The 26,123-nt window shown below is 41.8% G+C and overlaps 1 protein-coding gene across 1 annotated transcript; it reads left to right on the top strand.

Annotated features, from left to right (window-relative positions):
• Positions 1–1,096: 1,096 nt before the first annotated feature.
• phf12b (PHD finger protein 12b) lies at positions 1,097–25,529 on the top strand. Its single transcript, XM_085370383.1, has 15 exons — positions 1,097–1,780; positions 2,026–2,207; positions 4,956–5,028; positions 9,643–10,099; positions 10,221–10,341; positions 10,420–10,552; positions 10,647–10,811; positions 13,477–13,620; positions 14,457–15,153; positions 16,307–16,411; positions 16,698–16,844; positions 16,959–17,054; positions 22,207–22,289; positions 22,385–22,523; positions 24,974–25,529. Exons 1-15 carry the CDS (start codon positions 1,715–1,717, stop codon positions 25,444–25,446), a joined length of 3,081 nt encoding a protein of 1,026 aa, XP_085226509.1. The 5' UTR covers positions 1,097–1,714; the 3' UTR covers positions 25,447–25,529.
• The last annotated feature ends 594 nt before the right edge of the window (positions 25,530–26,123 follow it).

Raw genomic sequence — 26,123 nt, 5'->3', positions numbered from 1 at the left:
TCATTCACATAAATGGCAGTATATATATCCTTCACATAACTGATGCCAAACTGTTAACTAGCATAGTTTTTTTGTTTTTTGTTTCTAGATTCAGTTTTCATCATCTCTCAGCATTAGTAAGGTGTCCCACACAAACATATTCTTTACCCTACATGTAGTGTTTTGGGATCTGGTCAGACTTTATAGTTGGTGTGATCTGGTTAACAAAAACCAGACAAACCTGCAATAAATACAAATTTTATTTATGTGAGAACTTATATTATTTAAGTGCTAGATGGAAAATAAGTAAATTAGGGCTTCATACATTCTTAAATAAATCTTTGGTTTAAGAGAATATAATGGTGGATTATTGATTTGTTAATGTTTTGGATGTCTTTATTTTCTAATGATCTGTGCATTACTTCAGCGTTTCACTTTGCACAATCTGGTCCTCTCTTAATTAAAGAATGTGTTTCAGACTTCAGCAGCTTAACCCAGTGAGGACTTTAATTGCAAAATACACAATGCCCTCTGTCAGAAAAGTCTGATTGGTAGAAGGATAACTAAGCGCTTTGAGGACAGTGACAGCTGATGTGATTTGGTGCTATGTAATTAAAACTAAATTGGTTTGAATTGATCTAAACATTTCTGTTAGCTTAACTGACTTGTCATCCAGCTGGTATAGGCTCCAGCCACCCCGCGATAAGGATAAGCGGAAGAGAATGGATGGATGCTGTCTACATAGACTACATGTTGAAATAGACTACACGTTGAGCAAGCGGAAGAAGAATTAAGATGGTCATTTGAGCAGCTGAAACGCTATTGTAGCAGAAGTGCAAATTACACGAGTCGTGTTCTTTAACAAACAATAAAGCTATTGAAGCAAGAAGCAGTTAATGCTACTCTCGTAGCAGCACAATAGTAATGAGTAGTGCCATAAGGCAACCGACAGGGAAAGTCATAGCAAATAAAATAACTTCAAAACGTCAGTGCCACTCAAAACACCGTGTAGACAATGTTTTACCGCTTCGTGATAATGTATCCGTAATTATCTATATCCGTTCCAATACGCATGCGTGTCCGGTGTGCGCGGTTGCGCCAACTGTAAGGATGTTGCTAGCAGCCAGTGTAGATGCACAGCCTTTTCACAACAATAACATCAACCAAATTTGCATTTCCACATACTTGATTTGAGGATTATACATTCCGGACGCTGTCGGAAACCAGGTTTTGGGCCGTACTACATCTAGTTTTCTCCTGGATTGTTTGGTTACATTTTGTTTTGACAATGGGAGCGGAGGGCTTTGCAGATTTACAGCGCTCCTTTTTGCAGGAGCAGAAACAAGAATCATGGCTGGCCAGCTAGGCCGCAGATGGATTGTGTAGCTAAGAGCAGTAGTCTACTGATAGAAAATTCTGTATGTTTTCGTGGCACTTACACATAAAAAGTGGTGCTAAGGAATCAGTATTTTAACTACATAGTTAGACGTCATTTTTGTTACCTTTTTATGGCCAACCACGGCAGCTAGTGAGACCGCTAGCTTCACAACCTTGACTGGTTGACGTTTGCCTAGCTAGCTCCTTTGGGCAGCTAACGATAGCTAACGTCGATTTACCAGACATCCTCTGACCGAAAACATTCGGGAAGTAATCTCTTACAGGATTTATCGTGGTTATTGTGAGCACCGAGGCTCTTGGTTCGCAAATTCCTTTTGCAAAGTCTGTTTCTGGATGAATGTGGGACAAAATGGAGACACCAACGATTGTGTACGATTTGGATACCTCTGGGGGCTTAATGGAGGTAAGGCTGCTATGTCTAAGGCCTTAATTAAGCGAAACATTCCTCTGTTGCTAACACTTTAATAAATTTTACCAAATTTGAATCGCAGCTGTCATCATCACTATAGCCCGCTGTCAAGCTCTTAGCTAGCTAATTCGGCTTGGTAACGGAGGCCACAAATTACTGTTACCGCTCTCTATAAACGTCACAGCGGACACTAGACACTAGCCGCGATGTCAAACTAAACAGCTGAACAACTTTTGCAGCAAATTCAAACACTACTGGCGCCCCCGAAGTCAGATGAGGTAGAGAAACGGAGTCGGAAACTGGTGAGGGACGTCCGGAGGAGCGGCAGGGCGACTAACCACGACACCTGCGATAGTTGCAGGGAAGGGGGAGACTTGCTGTGCTGTGACCACTGTCCTGCAGCTTTCCATCTCCAGTGCTGGTAAGTTATTTGACTGAAGAACACGCACAGAGTCAGTAAAACAAGCGGAAATAACTGCTAGTCCCCGTCAGTTATGTGTAAAGATGGCTGAATGCTAACTCCAGTGATTGTCCTCGGTTACCGTTTCGCTGTGGTTCCGATTCTCATAGACACATGATTTGAAATGTGTAAAGAAATGATCTGTTAAATGATTTCATTTTGCCTGATAGTTTTTTCGCTACAAAAGCTCACGCTTATATCAATGAAAAGTCAACATTAACGATCAATTGTTCTTCCGAAATTCCCGCTGTGTTCTCCGTTCACGTTAACCATGGAGGCCGGCTTTAGCCGCTGTGTTGCACTCTGTAAGGTTTATTATTAACTCCCATTTTTCTCTGGAAGCTGCTTGCATGTCAAATTTACTTCCACACATTTTCAGAATCTCAGGAAATAAACCAGTTAAAGTTAATTAAAAGACGTTTGGTGATCTAAGATAGGAACTGATAATTAAAGTAACAGAGCAGAATGTTTTCTTGCTCTGGGAGGACTGTGCACCGTTATCCCAGTCGTCTATCTTGTATACTGACTTTTGGACTTTATATAGTTTGAAAGTGTATAGCAAACTTATTTTCACGCGTCGTTAATGAAAATATAACACACAGGAGTTTGAAAAAAAATGCTTAAATATGTCGTATCTGCAAGAGGCTTGAATTAGCTTGCAGTCGGTCCTCCCCTCCTGCCGAGGCTGCAGCCAGCGGAGCTGCTGGTAAAAATGTAGCCTCTGTTTACAATATGGCGACCTCGTTGCTCTTTCCCCCCCTTCTTCCACCGCCATCTTACAAACCTTTAAAATCAACTCTGATGGAAAAGGGGTGCTTTAAAAATACGGACGAAATATTCCGCAGTTTTTTTGGACGGGTATAACAGCGTTTGTTGAGGTAATTTCGGTGCCGCAGCGATAAATAAATACCCGTATCATTTTTTTCTGTATTACTTTGGTATTTGGAAGAATTGAGTCCAGACTGTCACCTGAAAACCGTATAAAACTCGTCTGTACATATATAGCCACACCTGTGGACGCCTTCAGATTTTAAATATGTATTGACGAATTTTGCTGCTTTGATGTCTGCAATGTAAAAGACAATATTACATGGGGTGACAACTCAGTTGTGCCATGCACAGCGCATCTCACATGTGACCACTTCAAACACAAACATATCATTAAAAAAAACTTGTTTCATTTTTTAAATCTGGAGGAATGTATTTTTGTCGTCATTTTACTGGATATGTTTTGTATTTCTTAGTCCAATTTTTATGCTAAATTCTGCAATTATGAATTCATACACTGGGTGCATCAGCAAAAAAAGTTTAAAGTTGACTAGAAACTATAGAAACAAACAGCCAATAGAAATGAATAAATTGTTAAAAAATAATAATGAGTAAAGAGAAAAAGTAGGTAAATAAGCTTACTACAAGCAAACTACTAGTACCCAGAGAGAACCCACGCAAACACGGGGAGAACATGCAAACCCCACAAAGAAAGGCCCCGGCCAGGTGGTAGAATCAAACTAAGGAGCTCCTTGCTGTGAGGCAACAGTGCTAGTCACTGCACCACCATGGTTAAAAATGCAAGTTAAAAAGAAAGGAGTAACAAAGCATAATAGATAGATGGTTCAGTTTGGTCACTAAGTGTAATTTTATGAATAACTGTTAAGCGGATGGTGGTTGCAAGTAGCAGATGAGTGATGGAAATACCAAGGTAACAGTTAACCAGACATAATTTTAAAAAATGGTAAGGTGAAATGAGGTGGATCTGACGAAAGTTTTCTTGAATGGGGGCAGTATGTAGTAGGGGGGGGGGGGGGGGGAATCGATACTGTGTAGTATCGTGATATTTTGTTTGCTAATAATGTATCGATACAGGGACAGCAGAAATCGATATTTTGTTACAAAAAAGGTTTTTGTGCTCTGACTTCAGAGCATGTTGATCCTTTTTCTGAGCAACAATCCTGACATTCCTTCACTGTCCAAATGTGTTTAACTTGTTTTTGGCAGCAATAAACATGACAGTTTACTTATTTTAATTTAAGACATGTTTTATTTTAATTACGTTTAAAACTTTTTTATTTAATGTAAAATTATATTTTGTTTTAATTTACTTTCAAATTCTTCAGTTGCTGAATGGGCTGCATAGTTTTCATAAATTGCATAGTTCAGAATAGCTATAATTGTACCAGATGGTTGCATTCAGTTAAGTTGGACTAGACTGTAATACAAACCGTTCAGTTTGTCAACAATAAAACTGACTGAAATGAGAGAAAGACTGAGTGTGAGACTTTGATATTAGATAAATGAATATTGATAAAGTTTACCTTTATGTACAGAATCTGAATATTGCAAAATATTTTTAAAAATCGCAATAATATTGTATCGTGCGTTAAGTATTGTGATAATATCGTATCGTGGGATGTATGGTGATTCCCACCTCTAGTATGTAGTGTAAAACATTGGAAGCAATTGATTATTAATGAATGTGTCAGCTACTGTAATGAAAATGTAACATTGGTAACTGCCATTACTTTGCACTGTGTGGATGCTTTTGTTGTAATGCAGCCATTGGCCCACCAGATGGAGACAGAAGAAGCTAGACTTTTGTTTTGATACCAAAACAATGGGATCAAATCAGTTTTTCATTTCAATGAAATGGGAATTAGAAATTGTGATTCATTTTATCTTATTAAATATTTAATTTCTGTCTTCTTACGACAGCAACCCACCTCTGAGTGAAGAAATGCTTCCTCCAGGGGAATGGATGTGTCATCGCTGCAATGTTCGAAAGAAGGTGAGTGACAGATGTGTTGTTACACATTTGATTCATTCTGCTTTTGAAATGTATCCTGGAGAGTGTGTTCTATGTACTGATAAATCAGTTCAATTCAATTTTATTTATTCAGCACCAAATCACAATAATATTTTACCCTACAATAATACATGCAGTAGGGCTGCACGATTTTGCATAAAATGAGAATCACGATTTTTTTTTTGCTTAGAATTGAGATCACGATTCTCTCACGATTCTCTTTTCCAGTATAAATATTTATTGCGCTTATTAACTGCACATCAACTTCGTAACAGTTGAGACTGAACATAAAAACAATAAATAAACATAAAAACAACAAATGTCTCACATTTTGTCGTTGTACTGCTTGAAATTCCGTCTCCACCGCTGCTCGACGCTGCGTGTATAGAGCAGGTAGTGCAACAATAGAAAAATAGTTGCGGGACGGCACTGTGTAGCGTTTGTCTAGGGTGTTGATCATTTTCCTAAATCCCTCGTTTTGCACAGTATTGATGGGAGCCATATCTTTGGTCAGGTGATAAGTGATAGCCTCCGTAATTTCTTTGTGCCTGCGGGAGTTCGACGGGTATAGGGAAACGCTGTATAAGGTTTCCGTTATTGATGTTTGGGTGGTTGACCGGGACGGATTTTCTCCTGTCACTTTCTCGTCATCCCTGACGTGCTCTCCGTTGTTTTTTTCCCTGCCAATTTTAGCATCACACAGCACAGCTTCTGTATCACGTGGTATAAAGCTCCGCCCTTGTCATTTGTTGAGCAGGAAGAGTGAGCGCTTGTTTTCATGCAGATTGCGTCCCGGATCAAAATGCGGTACAATCGTCGTCGCCTTTTTTAAAAAAAATTTTTAATCGTTGTCATCTTTCTACGTAGCACTCATAATTCTTATTCTCATGTATATATCTCATGTATATCTCATGCACATATCTTTCTTTCTACATAGCACTTTAATTCTTATTGTCTGCACTGAAGCACCGCAGCAATTTCCTAATGTTGTAAACCTCAACATCTGGCAATAAACCCATTCTGATTCTGATTCTGATTTGGAAATGAGATCGCACATAAGTATGAATCGAGATCGCAATTTTTCTAACGATTAATCGTGCAGCCCTAACATGCAGAGAAAAGCAATGAGCAAGCACTTTGGCGACAGTGGGAAGGAAAAACTCCCTTTCAACAGGAAGAAACCTCTGGCAGAACCAGTTTCAGGGAGGGGCGGGGCCATGACACATAGTGAGTCAGAAAGGTGACTGAAGAAAAAATACTCGATGCATCATGGGAGTCCCCCAGCAGTCTACACCTATTGCAGCATAACTAAGGGAGGATTCAGGGTCAACTGATCCAGCCCAACTATATGCTTACATATGCTGTATGTGAGGAGCAGGATTTTGAATTCAATTCTGGATTTAACAGGGAGCCAATATAGGAGAAATCTGCTCTCTCTTTCTAGTCCCTGTCAGGACTCTTGCTGCAGCATTTTGGATTAATTAAAGGCTTTTCAGGGAGTTTTTGGACAATCCCGATAATAATGAATTACAATAGTCCAACCTAGAAGTAATAAATGCATGAAGTAGTTTTTCAGTGTCACAGTGAGACAGGATATTTCTTATTTTAGAGATATTACGCAAAGATTGGAAGTCAGTCCTAGATATTTGTTTAATATGTGCGTTGAAGGACATATCCTGGTTAAAAATGACTCCAAGGTTCCTCACAGTGTTACTGGAGGCCAAGGTGATGCCATCCAGAGTAAGAGTCTGGTTAGATACCATATTTCTAAGATTTTCAGGGCCGAGTACAATAACCTCAGTTTGATCTGAATTTAGAAGCAGAAAATTAGAGGCCATCCAGGTCTTTATGTCTTTAAGACATTCCTGCAGTTTAACTAATTGGTGTGTGTTATCTGGCTTCATGGATAAATAAAGTTGGGTGTCCTCTGCATAGCAGTGAAAATGTATACTATGATACTGCTGATGATACTGCCTAAGGGAAGCATTTAAAATGTAAACAGAATTGGTCCTAGTATATCCATAATTAACCTTGGTGTGTGAAGCGGACTCACATGAACAAATTGGAGTCTATTAGATAGCCGTCTGCTCCTTGCTAACTAAAATATAACAGGACATTGGAGTAAATTCTACCATCTCAAACTTTCTGTTTAATCTGTTTTCTGTTTGATTTTTCTTCAGCTGTGTGAAAAAACTTTAATCTCAGCCAAGCCAACTTACTCAGGAACACATGAAACACTGGAAAAAGCCAAACAACAACATTTTTAAGTTATCTAAGTGACTTATATATCATGTTTAGACCGCGGGGGGTCTGAAAACGATGTGCCAGGAGTTCGGTGTTCTCGTCGGCTCTAGTGAGCCTTGAGCCCCGGCTAGCTATCGAGCTGGTGGGTAACAGATGTCTCCGAAAATGTTGGTGCACTTTTGCAAAAATGTGATGTCTTGATAAACTGATCAGATATTTAAAGTTTAGACAGCTGAATTCTCACTTGAAAATATCTTAAAAGTTTATTTTGTGACCCACAAAGAGTAATATTAAAATTAAGTAGCTGCCGTCATTGTTGGAAACTGGAATTGGCTTGGCCGTGCTATGAATTCTGGGATAGGTTGGGCAACGAAGGATACACCCGACCCATCCTTGAAATCTGGGGAAATGAAGGACGCATTTGTCGGAGTCTTCGAATTTGGACAGCCTTCCTCGTGTCGCTGTAATGTAATCGGCCTCCAAATGCAGTCTCCAAAGGGTGCGGCCCCTGAATTTGGACACAGCTATGATACTGGAGACTGCGGCTGTGTCCCAATCCAGTGACCGTACGCTTCAGAGTATTCACAGTTTGCGTACTAGGAACGGCGCGTACTAGGAAGTACGAGAAGTGCGGAAGTGAGAGGTTGTGAAATGGGACGGTCTAGCCTTCGTCGCGCTGCTCAGGTTGCCTAGCAACCATGATACAAACCGCGAGAAACGTTTCATACAGCATTGTTTGACAGAAATGAAGGAGAAAAAATGTTTTGTTCGTTCATTTTTTTTATGACATCACTTTGATTAGTTGAGTATCTGAGGCTGAGACATGTTCATACTTTTATTCCACAACCGGAGAGAAATAAACAGAGAGAGAGTGCAGGACAGACAGACAGGTGACAGTCTCAGGTGTACACACTGCTACAAAACAGCACAAGAGAAGGAGGATTTAGTGTTTGTGTTATTACGAGTGCTAAACAAGAAGAGTTCCCAGATGGTACAGTGGACACATGTGTGACTCCTGTGATTAAAGCATCTTTCTTTCAGCTTAACGAGTGAACCGTGAGCTCGTTCAAACACACGTTAAAGTCCGTTTGGCTCGACACCACCGAACAGAGGCAGCAATATAACATAGCTAACATTAACAGTGCAGTGAATCCTGCTTGTGCCGTGATATTCAGGACTGCAAACCAAGCAGCATCACTGACTTTCAGCTTGTTGTGTTTGTGGATGTATAACTGACTTTAATTATCCATAAAATCATCACATTCTCTGTCAGATTAAGGTTGACTATTGAACGGCGTATATTTTAAAGTAGAGGCTTTAAAACCAAGCTGACGCTGAAAGTACAAACATCACTAATGTCACACAACTTTGCTGACATGTGGGCAACAGTAATGTTTTAATGTTCTTCATTATTAAACATTTGCACATAAATAAGTGACATAACATTCAGTACTCACTTTTAAAAGTTTACTCTTCGGCCGCTCCGCTTCAGCCGTCTGCCGTATTTTTCGGCAAAATTATCCACACCCACTGTTGCGCAATGAATTGTGGGATGTATGGGACCACGAAGTCTACAACGGACCACACTTCAAATTTGGGGAAATTGATGGCACATTTGGCAACCGCATTTGGAATACACTTTGGATTGGGACAGCCGTCGTTGCGTCGCTGTGACGTAATCGGTCTCAAAATGCATACTTCGAAGCGTGCGGTCGCTGGATTGGGACACAGCCTGGTTCTTCTTCTTCGGGGTTTAACGGCAGCTGGCATCCTTGTACATGCAGTGCTGCCATCTTCTGTTTCATTTCGTTGTTACACTCTTAAATCCTACTACTTATTCCTGCATCTTTCGGGGTCTTACAAAGCTTCAAACGACACATTGACTATTAAATTAGTCGTCAACGATTTTGATAGTCGACGTAATCGTGGCTAGTTGACAAATTGTGGGAGCCCTAATACAAACCACTGCAGAAATAAATACCTACAGCATGCTCTAATAAATATTATGCTTGACCATAATAATTTAATAAAATATTATGGTCAAAAGTATTGAACGTTGCACTGAGGTCTAACAAGTACAGAGATGAGTCCACTGTCAGAGGCCATAAGAAGATTAACTGTAACCTTCACTAAAGCTGTTTTTGTGCTGTGATGAGCACTGAAACCTGACTGAAATTGTTCAAATAAGCCATTCCTCTGCAGATGATCTGTTAGCTTTTTTTTAAATGATTTTTTTCAAGAATCTTTGAGATAAAAGGAAGATTAGAGATTCATCTATAATTTGCTAAGACAGCAGTGTCAAGAGATGGCTTTTTAAATCAGTGTTTGGGTTTTTTGTGTGACTTTGTACAGAAAAGAGAACAGAAGTCTGAACAGACCAACGGCCTGCCAGAGAAATCCTCCTCCAAGCGCTCTGCTTCTCCATCCGTGGAGCTGGAGCTCAACGCTGGCCCACTGCGGCTTGACGGTCTTCCTCCGGGGGCTGGAGCTGCAGGCCCTGGTCTACGAGTGGCCCAGGTACGACTATTGGACCGCAGAACCAGCAGCAGGCCAAGCAGCCGACCTGGGACTCCAAATTCCAACACTTCATCCACCCCAACCCCCTCAGAGGAGCAGAACGATGGAGAGGAGGAGGCAGCAGAGCCTGAGGATGAAGTTCAGGGTGCAGAGCTCGAGAGTTCTACAGTTTCTGCTCCGACACCGCGACTCCTCAAGAGGCCCTTTCAGCTCCTAATAGCGGCTGCTATGGAGAGAAACCCCACTCAGTTTCAGCTGCCGAGTGAGCTCACGTGCACCACTGCACTACCAGGTCAGTCAGTCATAATGACTACCAAAATATGATTTCTTTCAGCACCCTAAGTTTAAAATACCTCTTTATATATGCAGTTTAGACTGTTTCTTCAATGTTGCTCTTTTGTTTGGATTTCTAGGCAGCAGTAAACGGAGGAAAAAAGAAGAGCTGCTTGGAAAGCCCTTCAGGAGGCCTCAGCATGAACTGGATCCCAATGGTCTAGTCCCTTTGCCAGTCAAAATCTGCTTTTCATGCAACAGGTCAGGAGTTCTGGAGCACAGTGCAAAGAAGTAGAAGCAATGACAGCAGGTACTAATTCTATTTATTTGGTCTCTCAGGAGTTGCAGGTTGGCTCCATTGATCCAGTGCGATTACTGTCCCCTCCTGTTCCACATGGACTGTCTGGATCCTCCACTCACAGCTTTACCTGCCGGCAAATGGATGTGTCCAAACCATGTGGAGCACTTAGTAGTAAGATGCACTGTGCTGATTCTAAGCTAAAGCTGCTTTCCCTTTCCTTTTATTGATGTAAATTTTTATTGATATATTTTTGTTTGCTATGCAGCTGAATCAGAGGAGCCTCAGCCTGTCCAGCCGCTGTCAGCTCTTCGATCAGTTCCAGGACAGGATGTCCCAGCACGCAGTTAAGTTGGACTTCCTGCGTAGAGTACATCGACAAAATGCTCCCAACCGGCGCACCACTCACCAGCGCAACAAGAAAACCATCAAGGTAGACGTGTGTCTCAGTGTGACGGTGCAGTGTGTTGGATTTCATATAATCCTTTTTTCTTGGCCACTGGAACACAGGTGGAGATCTAGGAAATGAATGGCTTTAATAATATATCTGTTACACTAAGACAGTAATACCTAGATATAGGGCTGGGCTAAATCATACCGTTCACGCTAATACCGGTGTAATGTTGGGCAACGATAGGAAAATGACATATTGCGATAGAATATGGGTAAAACGCACATGCGCAGTGCCTTTGTTTACATGCGCACACGGCGGCGACGCAGAATGAGAAGAGCGAAAGTGGATCGTTGAATGAAACGGATGAACCAGAATTCGTTTGTAAAAATGCTGCAACTTCAGTGGTGTGGAACTGGTTTAGCTTTCATCCGTCAGATACACAACAAAGTAGGGCTGGGCCATATTATACCGTTCACGGTAATACCGGTATAATGTTAGGCAACGATAGGAAAATGAAATATCGCGATAGAATGGGAGTAAAACGCGCATGCGCAGTGCCTTTGTTTTCATACGCACATGGCCGATTGTTGAGTGAAACAGATGATCCAGAATTGGTTTGTAAAAATGGTGCAACTTCCGTGATGTGGAACTGGTTTGGTGTTTGTCCGTCAGATACACAACAAAGCACATTTTTTTGCAGAACATGCAAGCGGCCGTCGTTATTGTCGTATTTGTCGGACTAAGATGCTCTTAAATCTGGGAGTAATCTGGGTCCTAAACTCCGTATGCTTCAGGTCAAACAACACTGCAGCATCACTTAGAGTTAAAAACTGTCTAAATTCTTTCATCTTTAATAAAACGATCAGCATTGCTGCTTTACGAGGTGTAACTATAAAGTTTAACTTCCAGGCATCCATGAAAACAAAAGTTATTACATTTAACGGAGTTAGAAGTTAGCAGGAAGCTAGCGGAAGTTAGCTCGCTAGTTTCGCTAGTTACCTAAGCATGATATTGCATGTTCTGACTGAGAGATTTCTGAAAAAAATCAAACGTACACCTCTGCTATCACTTGCAACATAAATGAAGACAGGAAACTAAACAGCAGTGACGTTTGTAGGGTTACTGAAGTTGGGCTAGCTGGTATATAATGATGTGCTACGTGATCGCTAGCGACACAGCTATGTTAGCATAACATAAACAGTGAAGCTGGAGGACGAACACTAACACTTTTCCACTTATAAAAGTTAACGTGAAGGTTCTTCATGGTTAGAGACAAATGCAATCGCATGGCAGGATGCTGTAAACGGACCAAACTTCAGTCAGGAGAACAACTGAGATAATCCATCCACAATACGAGGTTAGTCATTCATATACTGCAACAACATGGGAATAGAGCAGCTGCCAGAGAATTCAACATTAAGGAATCAATGGTACAGAAATGGAGGAAGCAAGAAGAATGAGTTTAATAAAGTTTGATTTATCTGACTGCTTTGTTTCGCTTAATGTGCCTTATAATCCCGTGCACCTTATGGTCCGAAAAATGCGTACTGCACACTGCAGTTTAATGTTGCAAAGCACCTCTTTTTAACTTCAGTGGATATTATACATGGTTATGCTCAGGACATGTCAGCCCATTTCTAGTGGAAATGCCTTTTGGTTAAACTTTCAGCAAGCAATTTGCATTTGTACTGTTACATTTTTATAAAGCTTTAATGTACATAAAAACCAGCTTCTTGTTTAAGTGAATATAAATGGAAGGTTGTCTTTTTGCGCTAGTAATGTTGTGGAGTTGTATTTTGTCTCGCATCAATTATATCGTCGGTTATATCGTTATCGCAAATTTTCAAATATATATCGTGATAAATATTTTTGGCCATATCGCCCTGCTCTACAACAAAGCACTATTTTTGGTAGCGCGTGCTAGCGGGCCGACGTTATTACCGTGTTTTTTGGAAAATACGGCGCACTTAAAATCAATCCTTTGATTTTTCTCAAAATAGACAGTGCCCCTTATAATCCTGTGTGCCTTATGTATGAATTCTGGTTGTGTTTACTGACCTCGAAACGATTTTATGTACACGGCGCTCGAAAATCTGTCAAATGTTTCAGTACGACTTTGCTAAGCTACGAAGCCACACCGCTTGATGGATTGTCGGAGCGTTACGGCTATCGTAGGCGGAGCCTCGCGGAGTGATACGTACTGTGCTTCAACATAATATTACAGTACTGTGTGTGTATAACCTCTTTTTAAGTTTTGTGGATATTATACATGGTTATGCTGAGGATATGTCGACCAATTTCCACTGGAAATGTCTTTTTGGTTAAACTGTCAGCAAGGATTTGCATTTGCACTGTAAAATTTTTATATAACTTTAATGCACATAAAAAACAGCTGCTTGTTTAAGTGAAAATACATTGATGGTTTTTTTTTTTTGCACTAATAAAGTTGAGGAGTTGGAAAGTGTTTTGTCTAGTGTCAATTATATAGTTATCGCAAATTTTCAAATGTATATCGTGATAAATATTTTGGTCATATCGCCCTGCTCTACCTAGATACTGACATTCTGTCTTTTTTCCAGCTTCTGAAATTTAAGCAGTTGTGCACTTGTATATGAAGTGATGCTATTTTTAGACACATCTGAACGTACTGGTTAATTTGCTAGAAAGTGTTAGATTGTCTCTAACAGTCAGTGTTTTTATTCAGGTGCCAGATGCCATCAAGTCCCAGTACCAGAATCCTCCGCCCATGCTGCTTCCTGCAGGGGTGCGCCAGCTGGAGCTGGTTTGTAGTGGCATTCCTGACCATCAGCCCACAAAGCATTTCACCACAGAGGCTGAGCAGCAGGAGGTAGGCACAAGAGAAACCAGCAGCTGCCTAACATGTTCTTTAAGTCAGATTGTAATGATAGTTCCCTCAAAACAGGCTTTTGTGTGCTACAATCTGTGTCATCTGATGTAATAGGATGTGAGATTAATAGGAGAGCAGCGTAACCTCCTAAGACCCAAACTCTTTCACAGCATGCATTTTTAATTTCTCTTTGCTATTTGGGCTGATTGGGACCTGATGAATGTAAAACCAAAGAATTATCAGATTTTATTTTTTACCTGATGTTTGTTTCTGAGAAAAATGAGATCCACATATGAGGACATTCGATTTAAATTTCAATAGAACAGTGGCAGTATAACGTCCTCGCATGTGGAAATCAGGCCTTTGTAGAGCAACATTTAGTATTTTGGTCTAGCCAACCCAAAATGTGATGTTCACATATGTGGACACCAGGTCCTAGGAGGTTAAGGATGATTGATCGCTTTCCTTTTCATTTTGGATGATTGGATGAGAGTTTGGACAAGAAGTTTTTAGAGAGTTAGATTTTTGGTGTAGATGAGTGAAACACTGACACATCCTGTGTACTGTGTTTATCAGAAAGTAACAGAAAATTCAGTTTCAGAAGTTCTGAAAGCTGAACCAACTGCTTCACGGCACTTTGCAACAGTTGCATTAGAAAGTCTGTTTTTTTCACAGACTGTAGAGCTTTGAGTAATTAATTGAAAATTGCAGCAAAAGATAAATTCTGGTATCTGTTTGTTTGTGTGATATAAATGAATCCTTGATGAAGGGGAGGGCCTCTCAACAGAACTGCTGGTTGCTTCTTTATAAAAACATACATGTGTTGTGTTGAACAGTGGCTTCAGGATGTCATCGCTCTCCAGTGCAGTATCATGCGACACCTATCCATCAAACAGAAGGCCTCATCAACAGAGTGGCACTTTGAGCAGAAAGCAAATACACAATCAAGTGGAGCATCAGAAGACATGAAAACTCAGGCCTCATTAGAAAGGACTTCTTCCCCTGACCCCTGCTCTAAAGCTTGCAGTACACCCTGTGACTCCCAGGGGGCCTCTCTTTCCAAGGACAGCCCATCAGGGCTAGTTCTTTGCAAATGCACCGTGACACCATGTCAGAACTGTAGGAAACCTAATGGGCCTCTGGAATTGGTTCAGCCTCCCAGAGCCAATGGACCTGTAGACTGTAACAGTGCCTCAGATTCCTGCAGGCAGGCTGAGCTACAGAACAGACTGAAGGCTGGGAAAACGCCATCAGCTTCTGCCTCTGGACTGGTGAACCACATAGGAACAGAAACGGTTAAGAAGGAACCCGAGAGCACTGTAAATGCATGTGCCCAACAGAACTGCCCCACTGCCCCCACGATATGGCCCCACAGTGGCCAACAGAACCACAGGAGCCAGACAGAGCCCCAGGAGGAGTGTGTGAGCACCGATGAAAAGCCCTCCTCAATCACCAGCAGTTCCTTCACAGATGCACCATCTAGAGGCAGCCAGGAGCACGACACAGTAAAGTTTGGATCAGCACCTACTCCAGGTACACATCAGAAATGTCAAAGCTGCAGTCTAAATGTATCACTTTATACAGCTAATAATAATAATAATGATGATAATAATAGTAATAATATACTCAAGTAATCATTATGTTACTCTCTCCTCATTATACATGTAACGGTAGCCATGGTGTGCATGAGAGAACATTTAATTTGAGGCTATAGCAACATTATTTTGCGTATTTATATTAATTTAAATACATTTTTAACTTTAAGAAATTGTGTTAATAGTCATGCTGTTAGGCTGAATTATTATTAGTATTAACATCTCCACTTTCATAACGTCTGTTTTGCATTAAAGCACAGAGAAGGCCTCAGAACTGAGAATGGTTATATGCTCACCTTTCTTCACTGCAGCCACTACATGCTTGTTTGAAGGCTTACACACATTCACTCGCACACTTTAACACACATGCATTCACACGCGTGCACACTGACCAACTCTGCTTCATCCAGGAGATGCAATACTGTCAGAACTCTTTTTTTCCCCTTATAATGTAAGAAAGAGCTCCAAGCAGATGGGAAGAAGGCCTTTTTATTTCATTCCTCAGTCTAGGATGCATAGCTTATTTTATTTGGCAGATCACTTAAAATTGTGATTCTGTTATTTCTACTTCTAATAATTTATCAGTTTTTTGTCTTTAGGAAAATGTTTCTTCAAGAAAGTGGAAATGTGATTGTGATATGGGATGTAAATACAGTGAAAGAGTTGAGCTCTTTTGGCAGATACTGTGTATTGTTAAACTATCAAAACAAGCATTTTCTAAAGTGGAAACAAATGAAACGTTCATTTTAAAAGACCTGAGTTTTCTCTCTTTTGAATGTTTACTGTTGCTATTAATTGAATACTCACTGCTGACATAATCGATGGTGCTAACAGTTTTCTTGCATATTTTGTGTCGTGCAGCCCCATTTACCAAAAGGATACATGGCCATTTAAGAGCACATTTTATTTTCAGTTACTGAGTTATGAAGAAAAAAAAGTTATTCAGATACAACTTGCTTTGCCTTCTATCTCAGTAATAGTTCCTGTGCACTTTTTTCCTTTATAGTGAACTATCAAAAACTGTCTTTTTTCTGGTCCTTCTTTTATCTCATCTCATCAATTTGTCTCTTTTTTCCTCTCCTGTCCCTCAGACATAAAGGCTGCTCCTGCACTGACGGACTCACTGCTGCCCAACACACTGCCCTCCATCACCAACCTGTCCAGCTGCATGAAGGATGGAAAAGAGGAGGATGGGGGTGAGTTTGTCACTCTCAGAATCAGAATTCAGAATCAGAAACTTTATTGTCATTGTCATGAGAACAACGAAATTAAGAATGGTCCCCGATCATTGCATCATCCCTAGCAATATCAAAATATAAATAAAACAATAAAATTCAATAAATAAAATAGATAATTCAATAAATAAAATAGATATGCGGCCACATGTGACAGTTTAAGAGCCTTCGTATTGCTGTGTTCTGCTATGAAACACACGAAGATGTAATTAGCTTCTAGCGGTTGTGTGTGTTTGTGTGTGTGCAGGGATTGAGCTGGACAAACTGGATACAGAGATGATCAAGCTCTTGGCCTATCAGAGGATCCAGCAGCTCTTTGCTCCCAAAGTGCCCAGCACTCAACCTCCCCCCACCACCAGCACTACCCCAAAAACCTCAGCACCCCACCCAAACAGTAAGATACCTTTGCACTACAGTTTAGTCTGTTTACTTGTCAAGAAGTCAGTTTTTCTGCTGTTTGATTGCTGTTTTGTTCTAATTATTAAAACCTACACTCTCCTCCTCCCAGGTCAGAAAAAGGTGCAAGCCAGAGCGGTCTTTTACCCTCTGACAGGAAGAGGAGCAGCTGTCAGCATGTGCTATAGGACGTTACACATAGGATCAGGTAGGACATTCAGTCGCTGTGACTTTGACCCTGCTGCATTCTGTGCCCTGGCTCTGAGCCACTCTTAGGTTTCACCTTTGATGAGGAAAGGTTCACGTACTGACGTACTTTATAAAAATCATACCACTTCACCAAACTCCAGTCAATCATGTTTGATTTAGGTTAGACTCTTGCCTTATGACTAAAGTTTAGTAAGACAGAAGTGGAACATGGGTAGGACGCCATTATACCTGCTGTGTGGTGCCTGGCAAATGTCACCGTATAGCAAAATTGATGTTACATGTTGTAAGCTGTCATCTCTGCTGGTCATCCATCCATCCATTTTCTTCCGCTTATCCAGGGCTGGGTTGCGAAGGCAGCAGCCCAAGCAGAGAAGCCCAGACCTCCCTCTCCCCAGCCACTTCCTCCAGCTTGTCTGGGGGAATACCAAGGCGTTCCGAGGCCACCCGAGGAATATAATCTCGGTCTGCCCCGGGGCCTCCTTCCGGTGGCACATGCCCGGAACACCTCACCCAGGTGGCCCCCAGGAGGCATCCTTGTCAGATGCCCTAACCACCTCAACTGGCTCCTTTCGATGTGGAGGAGCAGCGGCTCTACTCTGAGCCCCTCCCAAATGGCCAAACTTCTCACCCTATCTCAAGTGAGAGGTCAGCCACCCTTCGGGGGAAGCCCATTTCCGCCGCTTGTATCCGCAATCTCTTTTACACTCAGCTCTCTTCGCCACAACAGACCCATATAGCGTCCGCATCACTGCGGCCGCCGCACCAATCCGTCTGTCGATTTCCTGCTCCCGTCTCTCGTGAACAAGACCCCGAGATACTTAAACTTCTCCACTTGGGCGGGAACTCGTCCCTGACCCGGAGTGGGCACTCTACCATTTTTCGGCTGAGAACCATGGCCTCAGATTTGGAGGTGCTGATTCTCATTCCCACCGCTTCACACTCGGCTGCGAACCATTCCGAGGGAAGCCAGAGGCTATCACCCGATGAAGCCAGCAGAAACAACTCCATCTGCAAAAAGCAGAGATGAGATCCTGAGACCACCCAAGTGAAAGCCTTCCACCCCTTGGCTACGCCTAAAAATTCTGTCCTTAAAAATTGTGAACAGAATTGGTGACAAAGGGCAGCTCTGGTGGAGCCCATCACCCACCAGGAACAAGTCCAACTTATTGCCGGCTATATGGACCAATGCAACAGTTGTATAGGGACTGAATGGCCCGTAGCAATGGGCCAGACGCCCCATACTCCCAGGACTCCCCGAGGGACACGGTCGAATGCCTTCTCAAAGTCCACAAAACACATGTAGACTGGTTGGGCAAACTCCCATGCACCCTCAAGTATCCTTGAGATGCTGAAGAGCTGATCCAGTGTTCCACGACCAGGACGAAAACCGCATTCTTCCTCCTGTATCAGAGGTTCAACTAACAGACAGACTCTCCTTTCCAGCACCCTGGCATAGACTTTCCCAGGGAGGCTGAAGAGTGTGATTCCCCTGTAGTTGGAACACACCCTCCGGTCCCCGTTCTTAAAGATTGGAACCACCACCCCGGTCTACCAATCCAGAGGTACGGCCCCTGATCTCAATGTAACATTGTAGAGGTGTGTCAACCAAGACAGCCCTACAACATCTGGAGCCTTCAGGAACTCAGGGTGGACCTCATCCAACCCAGGGGCTCTGCCACCAAGGAATTGTTTAACTGCTTCAGTGACCTCGCCCCCAAAGGAGGTCCTCGAACTATTCCTTCCACCGCCCGGCAATTTTCTCAGTCTAAGTCAGCAGCACTCCACCCGCACTATACACAGTGCAGGTTGAACACCGCTTTCCCCTCCTGAGTCGCCTGACGGTTTGCCGGTCCTGGCCGCCGCCTGGCTCACAATGCACCCTACCCCTACCGTACCTCCTGCGGGTGGTGGGCCTGCAGGAAGATGGGCCCATGTCCCTCTTTCGGGCTGTGCCCGGCCAGACCCCATGGCGGGGCCCCAATAACCCTATGGCAGGGTGAACTGTTCCCTCGATGGTCTTGCCATAGGGGTCTTCCGAATCGCTCTTTGTCTGGTCCCTCAACCAGGACCAATTTGCCATGGCAGACCCTACCAGGGGGGCAAAAGCCCCCAGGCAACATAGCCCCTGGGATCCCTGGGACACACAAACCCCTCCACCACAATAAGTTAGGGATTCGCAGAGGGGACTGCTCCATTTTTATGATGCATCGTTCCATTGCTGCTGCAGCTGGGTTAAAGTCTGTTTTTAATGGCATCCTAACATCATATCAGTACAGAAGTTTAGAGGTTCACAGGTTTCACAGAGGGAGATGTTGAAACTTTGAAACTTGGCAAAAACTTTAAAATTCCTTGGCTTCCAACTTTGACTTCTTCTCCTTCTATACCAGCGCTGATTTGGAGGACGGGCAACACCTATTGTTCAGAAGAATACTGCAGCACGTACATGCACCGTAATAGCTAGCATGAATGGATATAGCTGTGTGATGGCATTGCCGGTGATACGCAAAGTTGCCAACACAGCAGGTGTACCTTGGACCTGAGCTAGTCACTCCTACAAATACAAAAATGGGAAGTGATGCAGAAGCAGTTTGTGGAAAAACTAACAACACCCCATCATTCATTAGCTTGCAGAATCACCAGACATTCTTGTTTAGATTTGCTGATGTGCTTGGAGTCATTGCACTGCCTGATCCTAGGTGAATTTTTTTTGGGACTTTAACTCCTGGAAATATTTTGCAACAGTCTTGAATGTTTTCCAAGTGAATAGTGAATAATCTTTCTCATGGTAGAATTATGAGCGTGTTTGGGACTGGCTTCATGCAACTTCAGATACTGACATGCAGCACTCATTTATTCTTTAAGACAGCGGTCCCCAACCTTTTTTGCGCCACGAACCGGTTTATGCCTGACAATATTTTCACGGACCGGCCTTTAAGGTGTCGCGGATAAATACAACAAAATAAAACTAGTACCGGTACCGAAAAAAAGATTTATTCATAACACACGTGAAAAGACCCAGGAAAACCAAGTCAACGATAAAAACGATAAAAAATAACGCTGAAAACCATACATTTCACACCTGAGTCTCAACTCTCGCGGCCCGGTACCAAACGACTCACGGACCGGTACCGGTCCAAGGCCCGGGGGTTGGGGACCGCTGCTTTAAGACATCTTTCCTCTTTGGCATTATGTACACACCAGAATGCTTCTGGGTTTTTATAGAGGTGGTCACTCGTGCTGATAAGTTAATCAATTGTGTTTGATTAGCAGTATGTACCTGCTACTTGTCATCTTTATTTCTATGGAAGCAACAAGGGTTTGCTTAGTGTTTCATACACTAATTCTGCATTTTGGCTTAGTTTTTTTCAAATACATGGCAGTAATGTCATATTTTAGAGTATAATATAATAATATATCACAATCTCTGCATCATTAGTCAGGTTGAGTGATAGTTGATACTAGAGCAGGGCGATATGGCCAAAAATATTTATCACGATATATATTTGAAAATTTGCGATAACGATATAACCGACGATATAATTGATGCGAGACAAAATACAACTCCACAACATTACTAGCGCAAAAAGACAACCTTCCATTTATTTTCACTTAAACAAGAAGCTGTTTTTTATGTACATTAAAGCTTTATAAAAATGTACAGTGCAAATGCAAATTCCTTGCTGAAAGTTTAACCAAAAGGCATTTCCAGTAGAAATGGGCTGACATATCCTGAGCATAACCATGTATAATATCCACTGAAGTTAAAAAGAGGTGCTTTGCAACATTAAACTGCAGTGTGCAGTATGCATTTTTCGGACCATAAGGTGCACAGGATTATAAGGCACATTAAGCGAAACAAAGCAGTCAGATAAATCAAACTTGATTAAACTCATTCTTCTTGCTTCCTCCACTTCTGTACCATTGATTCATTAATGTTGAATTCTCTGGCAGCTGCTCTATTCCCATGTTGCAGTATATTAATGACTAACCTCGTATTGTGGATGGATTATCTCAGTTGTTCTCCTGACTGAAGTTTGGTCCGTTTACAGCATCCTGCCATGCGATTGCATTTGTCTCTAACCATGAAGAACCTTCACGTTCACTTTTATAAGTGGAAAAGTGTTAGTGTTCGTCCTCCAGCTTCACTGTTTATGTTATGCTAATATAGCTGTGTCGCTAGCGATCACGTAGCACATCATTATATACCAGCTAGCCCAACTTCAGTAACCCTACAAACGTCACTGCTGTTTAGTTTCCTGTCTTCATTTATGTTGGAAGTGATAGCAGAGCTGTACGTTTGATTTTTTTCAGAAATCTCTGTCAGAACATGCAATATCATGCTTAGGTAACTAGCAAAACTAGCGAGCTAACTTCCGCTAGCTTCCTGCTAACTTCTAACTCCGTTAAATGTAATAACTTTTGTTTTCATGGATGCCTGGAAGTTAAACTTTATAGTTACACCTGGTAAAGCAGCAATGCTGATCGTTTTATTAAAGATGAAAGAATTTAGACAGTTTTTAACGCTCAGTGATGCTGCAGTGTTGTTTGACCTGAAGCATACGGAGTTTAGGACCCAGATTACTCCCAGATTTAAGAGCATCTTAGTCCGACAAATACGACAATAACGACGGCCGCTTGCATGTTCTGCAAAAAAATGTGCTTTGTCGTGTATCTGACGGACAAACACCAAATCAGTTCCACATCACTGAAGTTGCACCATTTTTACAAACCAATTCTGGTTCATCTGTTTCACTCAACAATTGGCCATGTGCGTATGAAAACAAAGGCACTGCGCATGCGCGTTTTACTCCCATTCTATCGCTATATTTCATTTTCCTATCGTTGCCTAACATTATACCGGTATTACCGTGAACGGTATAATATGGCCCAGCCCTAGTTGATACCGTCATCTTTAAATCGGAGTATTTTAAGCAAGTTGTCTGTGAAAGTAAGTTCTTAGACCTGTGAGGGTCACAACAGGACCATGTGGAATAAAAACTACTGAACAAAAATACAATATGTCACATTGGAGTGCAGGTCATTAAAATACATTTTGACACATCAATATTGCAGAAAAAAAATCCATGTTGCAAATCTGTATTCTTTGTGTTGTGGGAAAGGGTGTTTAAGTCTTTAACTGTTTCTTTAAGGTGCTGACATGGATGTGTGCCTTACAAACTACGGTCACTGCAACTACGTATCGGGGAAACATGCCTGTATTTTCTATGACGAGGTGAGGCTGTTAAACTACATCACTCTGCAGAGCACTCCTGTGGTTGTTAGTGACCAAGATGTAAATGACCAAGATGTGTGTTTGTCGTCCTTCAGAATACCAAGCATTATGAGCTTCTGAACTATAGCGAGCATGGCACCACAGTGGATAATGTCCTGTACTCGTGCGATTTCTCTGAGAAGACCTCACCATGTCCACCCGGTGGCCTGGTAGCCAAAGTCCAAGGAATCATTCGTAAGTACATCTCCGTCATCTGTTTGGATTGGCTTGAAGGAACCCAGGTCTGTGTGCCCAGTTTGACTTGGACTGCTGATGAGGTCGTCACTCATAGATTTTGTATGAACTTTTTATGAATATCCATCCATCTTCTTCCACTTAGCCACTCATCTGTATGTGTTCTGGTTAAAATGGTTAAAATTTTAATTGTGAAGAAATCATAACATCATTGCGTCTGTAAATTACAGGAATACTTTAATTTATACTCTAATACTGAAAAGAATTATTTTTAGTTTGGCTAGAATTTCAGGAAGTGTAGCCCCCCCATGTGCTTAATGTCAGTGTCCTGTTTGTTACACTGACACTGCTCCTGCATTTTTGGTCAGCTTTTAGTGTTCTTCATCCAAATTGTGGTCAAGGTCACATTTGTCATTCTTAATGGGTACATGTAATTAGTTTGTGCAGTGCAGTGAACCAATGACAAGAAAACTTATCACCTTCTTGCTGTAATTCATACCTTAGAGTAGTCTATGAGATGTGCTGAGCTATGCGTGCTTATATTTAAGTGAATAATATTAGCTTAATATAAAACTAAAATAAATAAGTGAACATCATCATTAGCTGTCTTCAGTCAGCCCATGTTCTTGGACTGCAGCTGCTGGCTCTTGTTCTGCTCTGAGTTAGGGCTGGGCGATATGACCCAAAATTCATATCTCGATATTTTTTAGCTGGATGGCGATATAAGATATATATCTCGATATTTTTTTTAAGCCATAAAGTAAGAACAAAAAGAGTTCTTAGTCAAAGCTGTGTCCCAGATGTCACACAGGCACTTTTATTAACATACAGCACAGATGTACATGAAAAATTACTCAAAATTAAATTATGAGCATTCATTAAATAATAATGCTCCATAAATAAAAGAAAACAAGGTTGTTTTTGTGCTAAACAAAGAGCTCACAATTGTGCAGTCAAAATGTAAACTAAAAGACGCTGAGCGTAATAACAAAGACAGACAGATTTTACAGCTGCTCTGTTCCCAAGTTTTACTGTGTGACTGATAGCCTGGAGTTTGAAATCCGCTTCATAACCACGTCTCTTACAGGTGCCATTTATGGTCCTTATACACACACAATACGGTAATATTACGTTGATGCACAGTACGTATCACTCCGCGAAGCTCCTCGGTAGCCGTAATGCGCCGACAATCTATCAAGCGGTGCAGCTCCGTAGCTTACCAAAGTCGTACTCAAACATTTTTGACAGATTGCTGAACGCCGTGTACCACATAAAATCGGTTCGCGGCCACCAAGCACAACCAGAATTCATACATAAGGCGCGCTATCAACTTTTGAGAGAATGAAAGGATTTTAGGGTTAGCGCTGTTAGCTCGTTAGCGCGGTTAGCTCGTTAGCATGTTTAGCTCGTTAGCACGTTGACGCCGTCCAGCCCCACGCATGGGGCGATGCGCAGTAACTCGTTAACGGAGATTTGCCGTGTCCGTCTTGTCGCTGCCTGCACGTGAAGCGATGGGGGAGGAGGGGGAGTTGTCTTCAGTGAAGGCGAGGCGGAGTAACGTTGCGTAGAGACAAAAGTGGACGAAAGAGAGGCAAACTTGCGGCTCCACAACTATAATTATAACGTAACATAGACTATATCGATATAAAGGATATTGTCACATCTTATATCTCGTATAAAAATATATCGATATGTTTTAAAAACTCGATATATCGCCCAGCTCTACTCTGAGTCCCAGTGAGCTCATTGTATTCTCATTGTTGGAGAACTGCACACGAACCAGTTCTCCGTCTGTTGTAGGTTCTGGTTAGAGTGCCAGCTTGAAGTGCAGGAAAAAAACAAACCATGAGTTTGGTGTTGGAGTTCATCTCCATCCATAATGGCGATCTAGCCAGCGAGCCTGCTGGTAGAGAAAACACCAAATGGGAAAGAACGGGCTGGCTTATTATTAGCTATTGCAATTGCAAAGTAAAAGTAAGGATGTAGTAAACGTACAGTACAGTGGTAAACTTGGTGCATGTGGCATTGTAGCAATGAGAAAGGTAAATAAAGTGTAAAATGAGCAGTCAGATATACTTGTTCTGTGGCAGACCACGTTATGTAAAGTCTGAATGTTGCTGTATCACATAAAGCTTCCAGTCTTAATCTGTTATTAAAGATCATTTGGACAGATGTTTGATTAGTAAAGAGCTGCAGTGTGAAACAGCATTAAATCAGATTTCTCTGAAACTGTTTATAGATGATGAGTGTAAAACATGTTTGCCAGAGTTCAGCTTTCCACATGATTTTAGTCTCATTTTCAAAACAAAGTGTTCATTTTTATTTTGTGGATAAAATGTAATCAGTGAAATCTTTTCATGGTTGCATTGTCTCCACATTAATGGAGTTTACTGTGACACTAGTCTGTACAGACGTCTTTCTCAGACCTGCTGCATTTCTTCTTTGCGTAGGTCGCAGTAAGAAACGGGAAGAGAACGAGGGAGCCAACTCCATGGTGGGGTTGTTGCCAGTAGGAGGAGTGATGAGTAGCCAACGTCAGGGTGGTGCTGAGCCGTCTTGTAGCTGCAAAGCGAGTAGCTCCAGTCTAATTGGAGGCAGCGGGGCGGGCTGGGAGGGCACGGCCCTGCTCCACCATGGCAGCTACATCAAACTGGGCTGCCTCCAATTTGTCTTTAGCATCACTGAGTTTGCCAGTAAGCAGCCCAAAGAGGAGCAGGCCACTACACCTGCTGCCAGTTGCACAAGCACCACCACCAGCAGCAGCAGTGTCATCAGCACCACCCTCAGCACCACCGCTAACACCTCCACACCACCACCACCCAGCACTGCCACAACAAGCGGCTTTTCCAACCAGGATGAGGCTGACTCTGAGACTGTACCTCCCCACCAAGTGCCCGTACTGCGTTCTAACTCTGTTCCATAATCCGCACAGGAAGCCCCGCCCTCCCTCTTATTTTGCACCTTCTGTGTCACGATGAAGGGAAAGCTGCACAGCTGGTTGGTCAACAGGGAAAAGTTCTTCTTTTTTTTTCTTTTTTTTTAAATGGTTTATATCTTTGCATGAACTTGAAGTATTATTGACAATCTCTTTTTTTCTTTTTTCTTTTAAATGACTGACGTAACCGTTAGGACCGTTAGGACTTTGAGCAAACATTACTTCCTTGGGCTCAATCTTTGTTTTTGCCAGTATATTAGTTATGTATGGTGTAACCTTTTTGTCAGTCAGCCCATTTAGCACAAACATTTTTTTTTCTTTGTAGTATTCAATTCCATACATTCTAATTTCTTTTGCTGCTTTTGCACCACAGGTAGCTATATATGTATGAAAACATACATGCTTATACACTATAACATGTATATATAATGTAAATACATTTTAATTCAGTGCCTCTCGATTGGAGAAACATTGGATTTCATGTAGATTTGCCATTTTTTGGTTTTTAACTGTACAGCTCATTGAATTTGTGATACTGTGTAGAGTACCAGACGTTTTGTGATAAAACTTGTTCTTAGTCTGTACTTTCCGCTGTAGTCCATCTGTAAATACCGTATAGTTTTAGCACTCATTTTAACATCTTGTGCTGCTGTGTATATAAGCAC

Source organism: Diplotaxodon limnothrissa, linkage group LG14 (assembly GCF_057381915.1).
Source record: "Diplotaxodon limnothrissa isolate DT_005_m linkage group LG14, D_limnothrissa_male_GT1.1, whole genome shotgun sequence".
Taxonomy (NCBI): domain Eukaryota; kingdom Metazoa; phylum Chordata; class Actinopteri; order Cichliformes; family Cichlidae; genus Diplotaxodon; species Diplotaxodon limnothrissa.
Note: the sequence above shows the minus strand (reverse complement) of the source record. Positions and strands in the feature narration are given on the sequence as shown.

Excerpts from the sequence above, each read along its gene's own strand:
- phf12b (XM_085370383.1), top strand. The coding sequence starts at position 1,715 with ATGTGGGACAAAATGGAGACACCAACGATTGTGTACGATTTGGATACC. Across the intron at positions 15,154-16,306 it reads TGGATCAGCACCTACTCCAG|ACATAAAGGCTGCTCCTGCA; the intron begins GTACACATCAGA and ends CCTGTCCCTCAG. Across the intron at positions 17,055-22,206 it reads GACGTTACACATAGGATCAG|GTGCTGACATGGATGTGTGC; the intron begins GTAGGACATTCA and ends TGTTTCTTTAAG.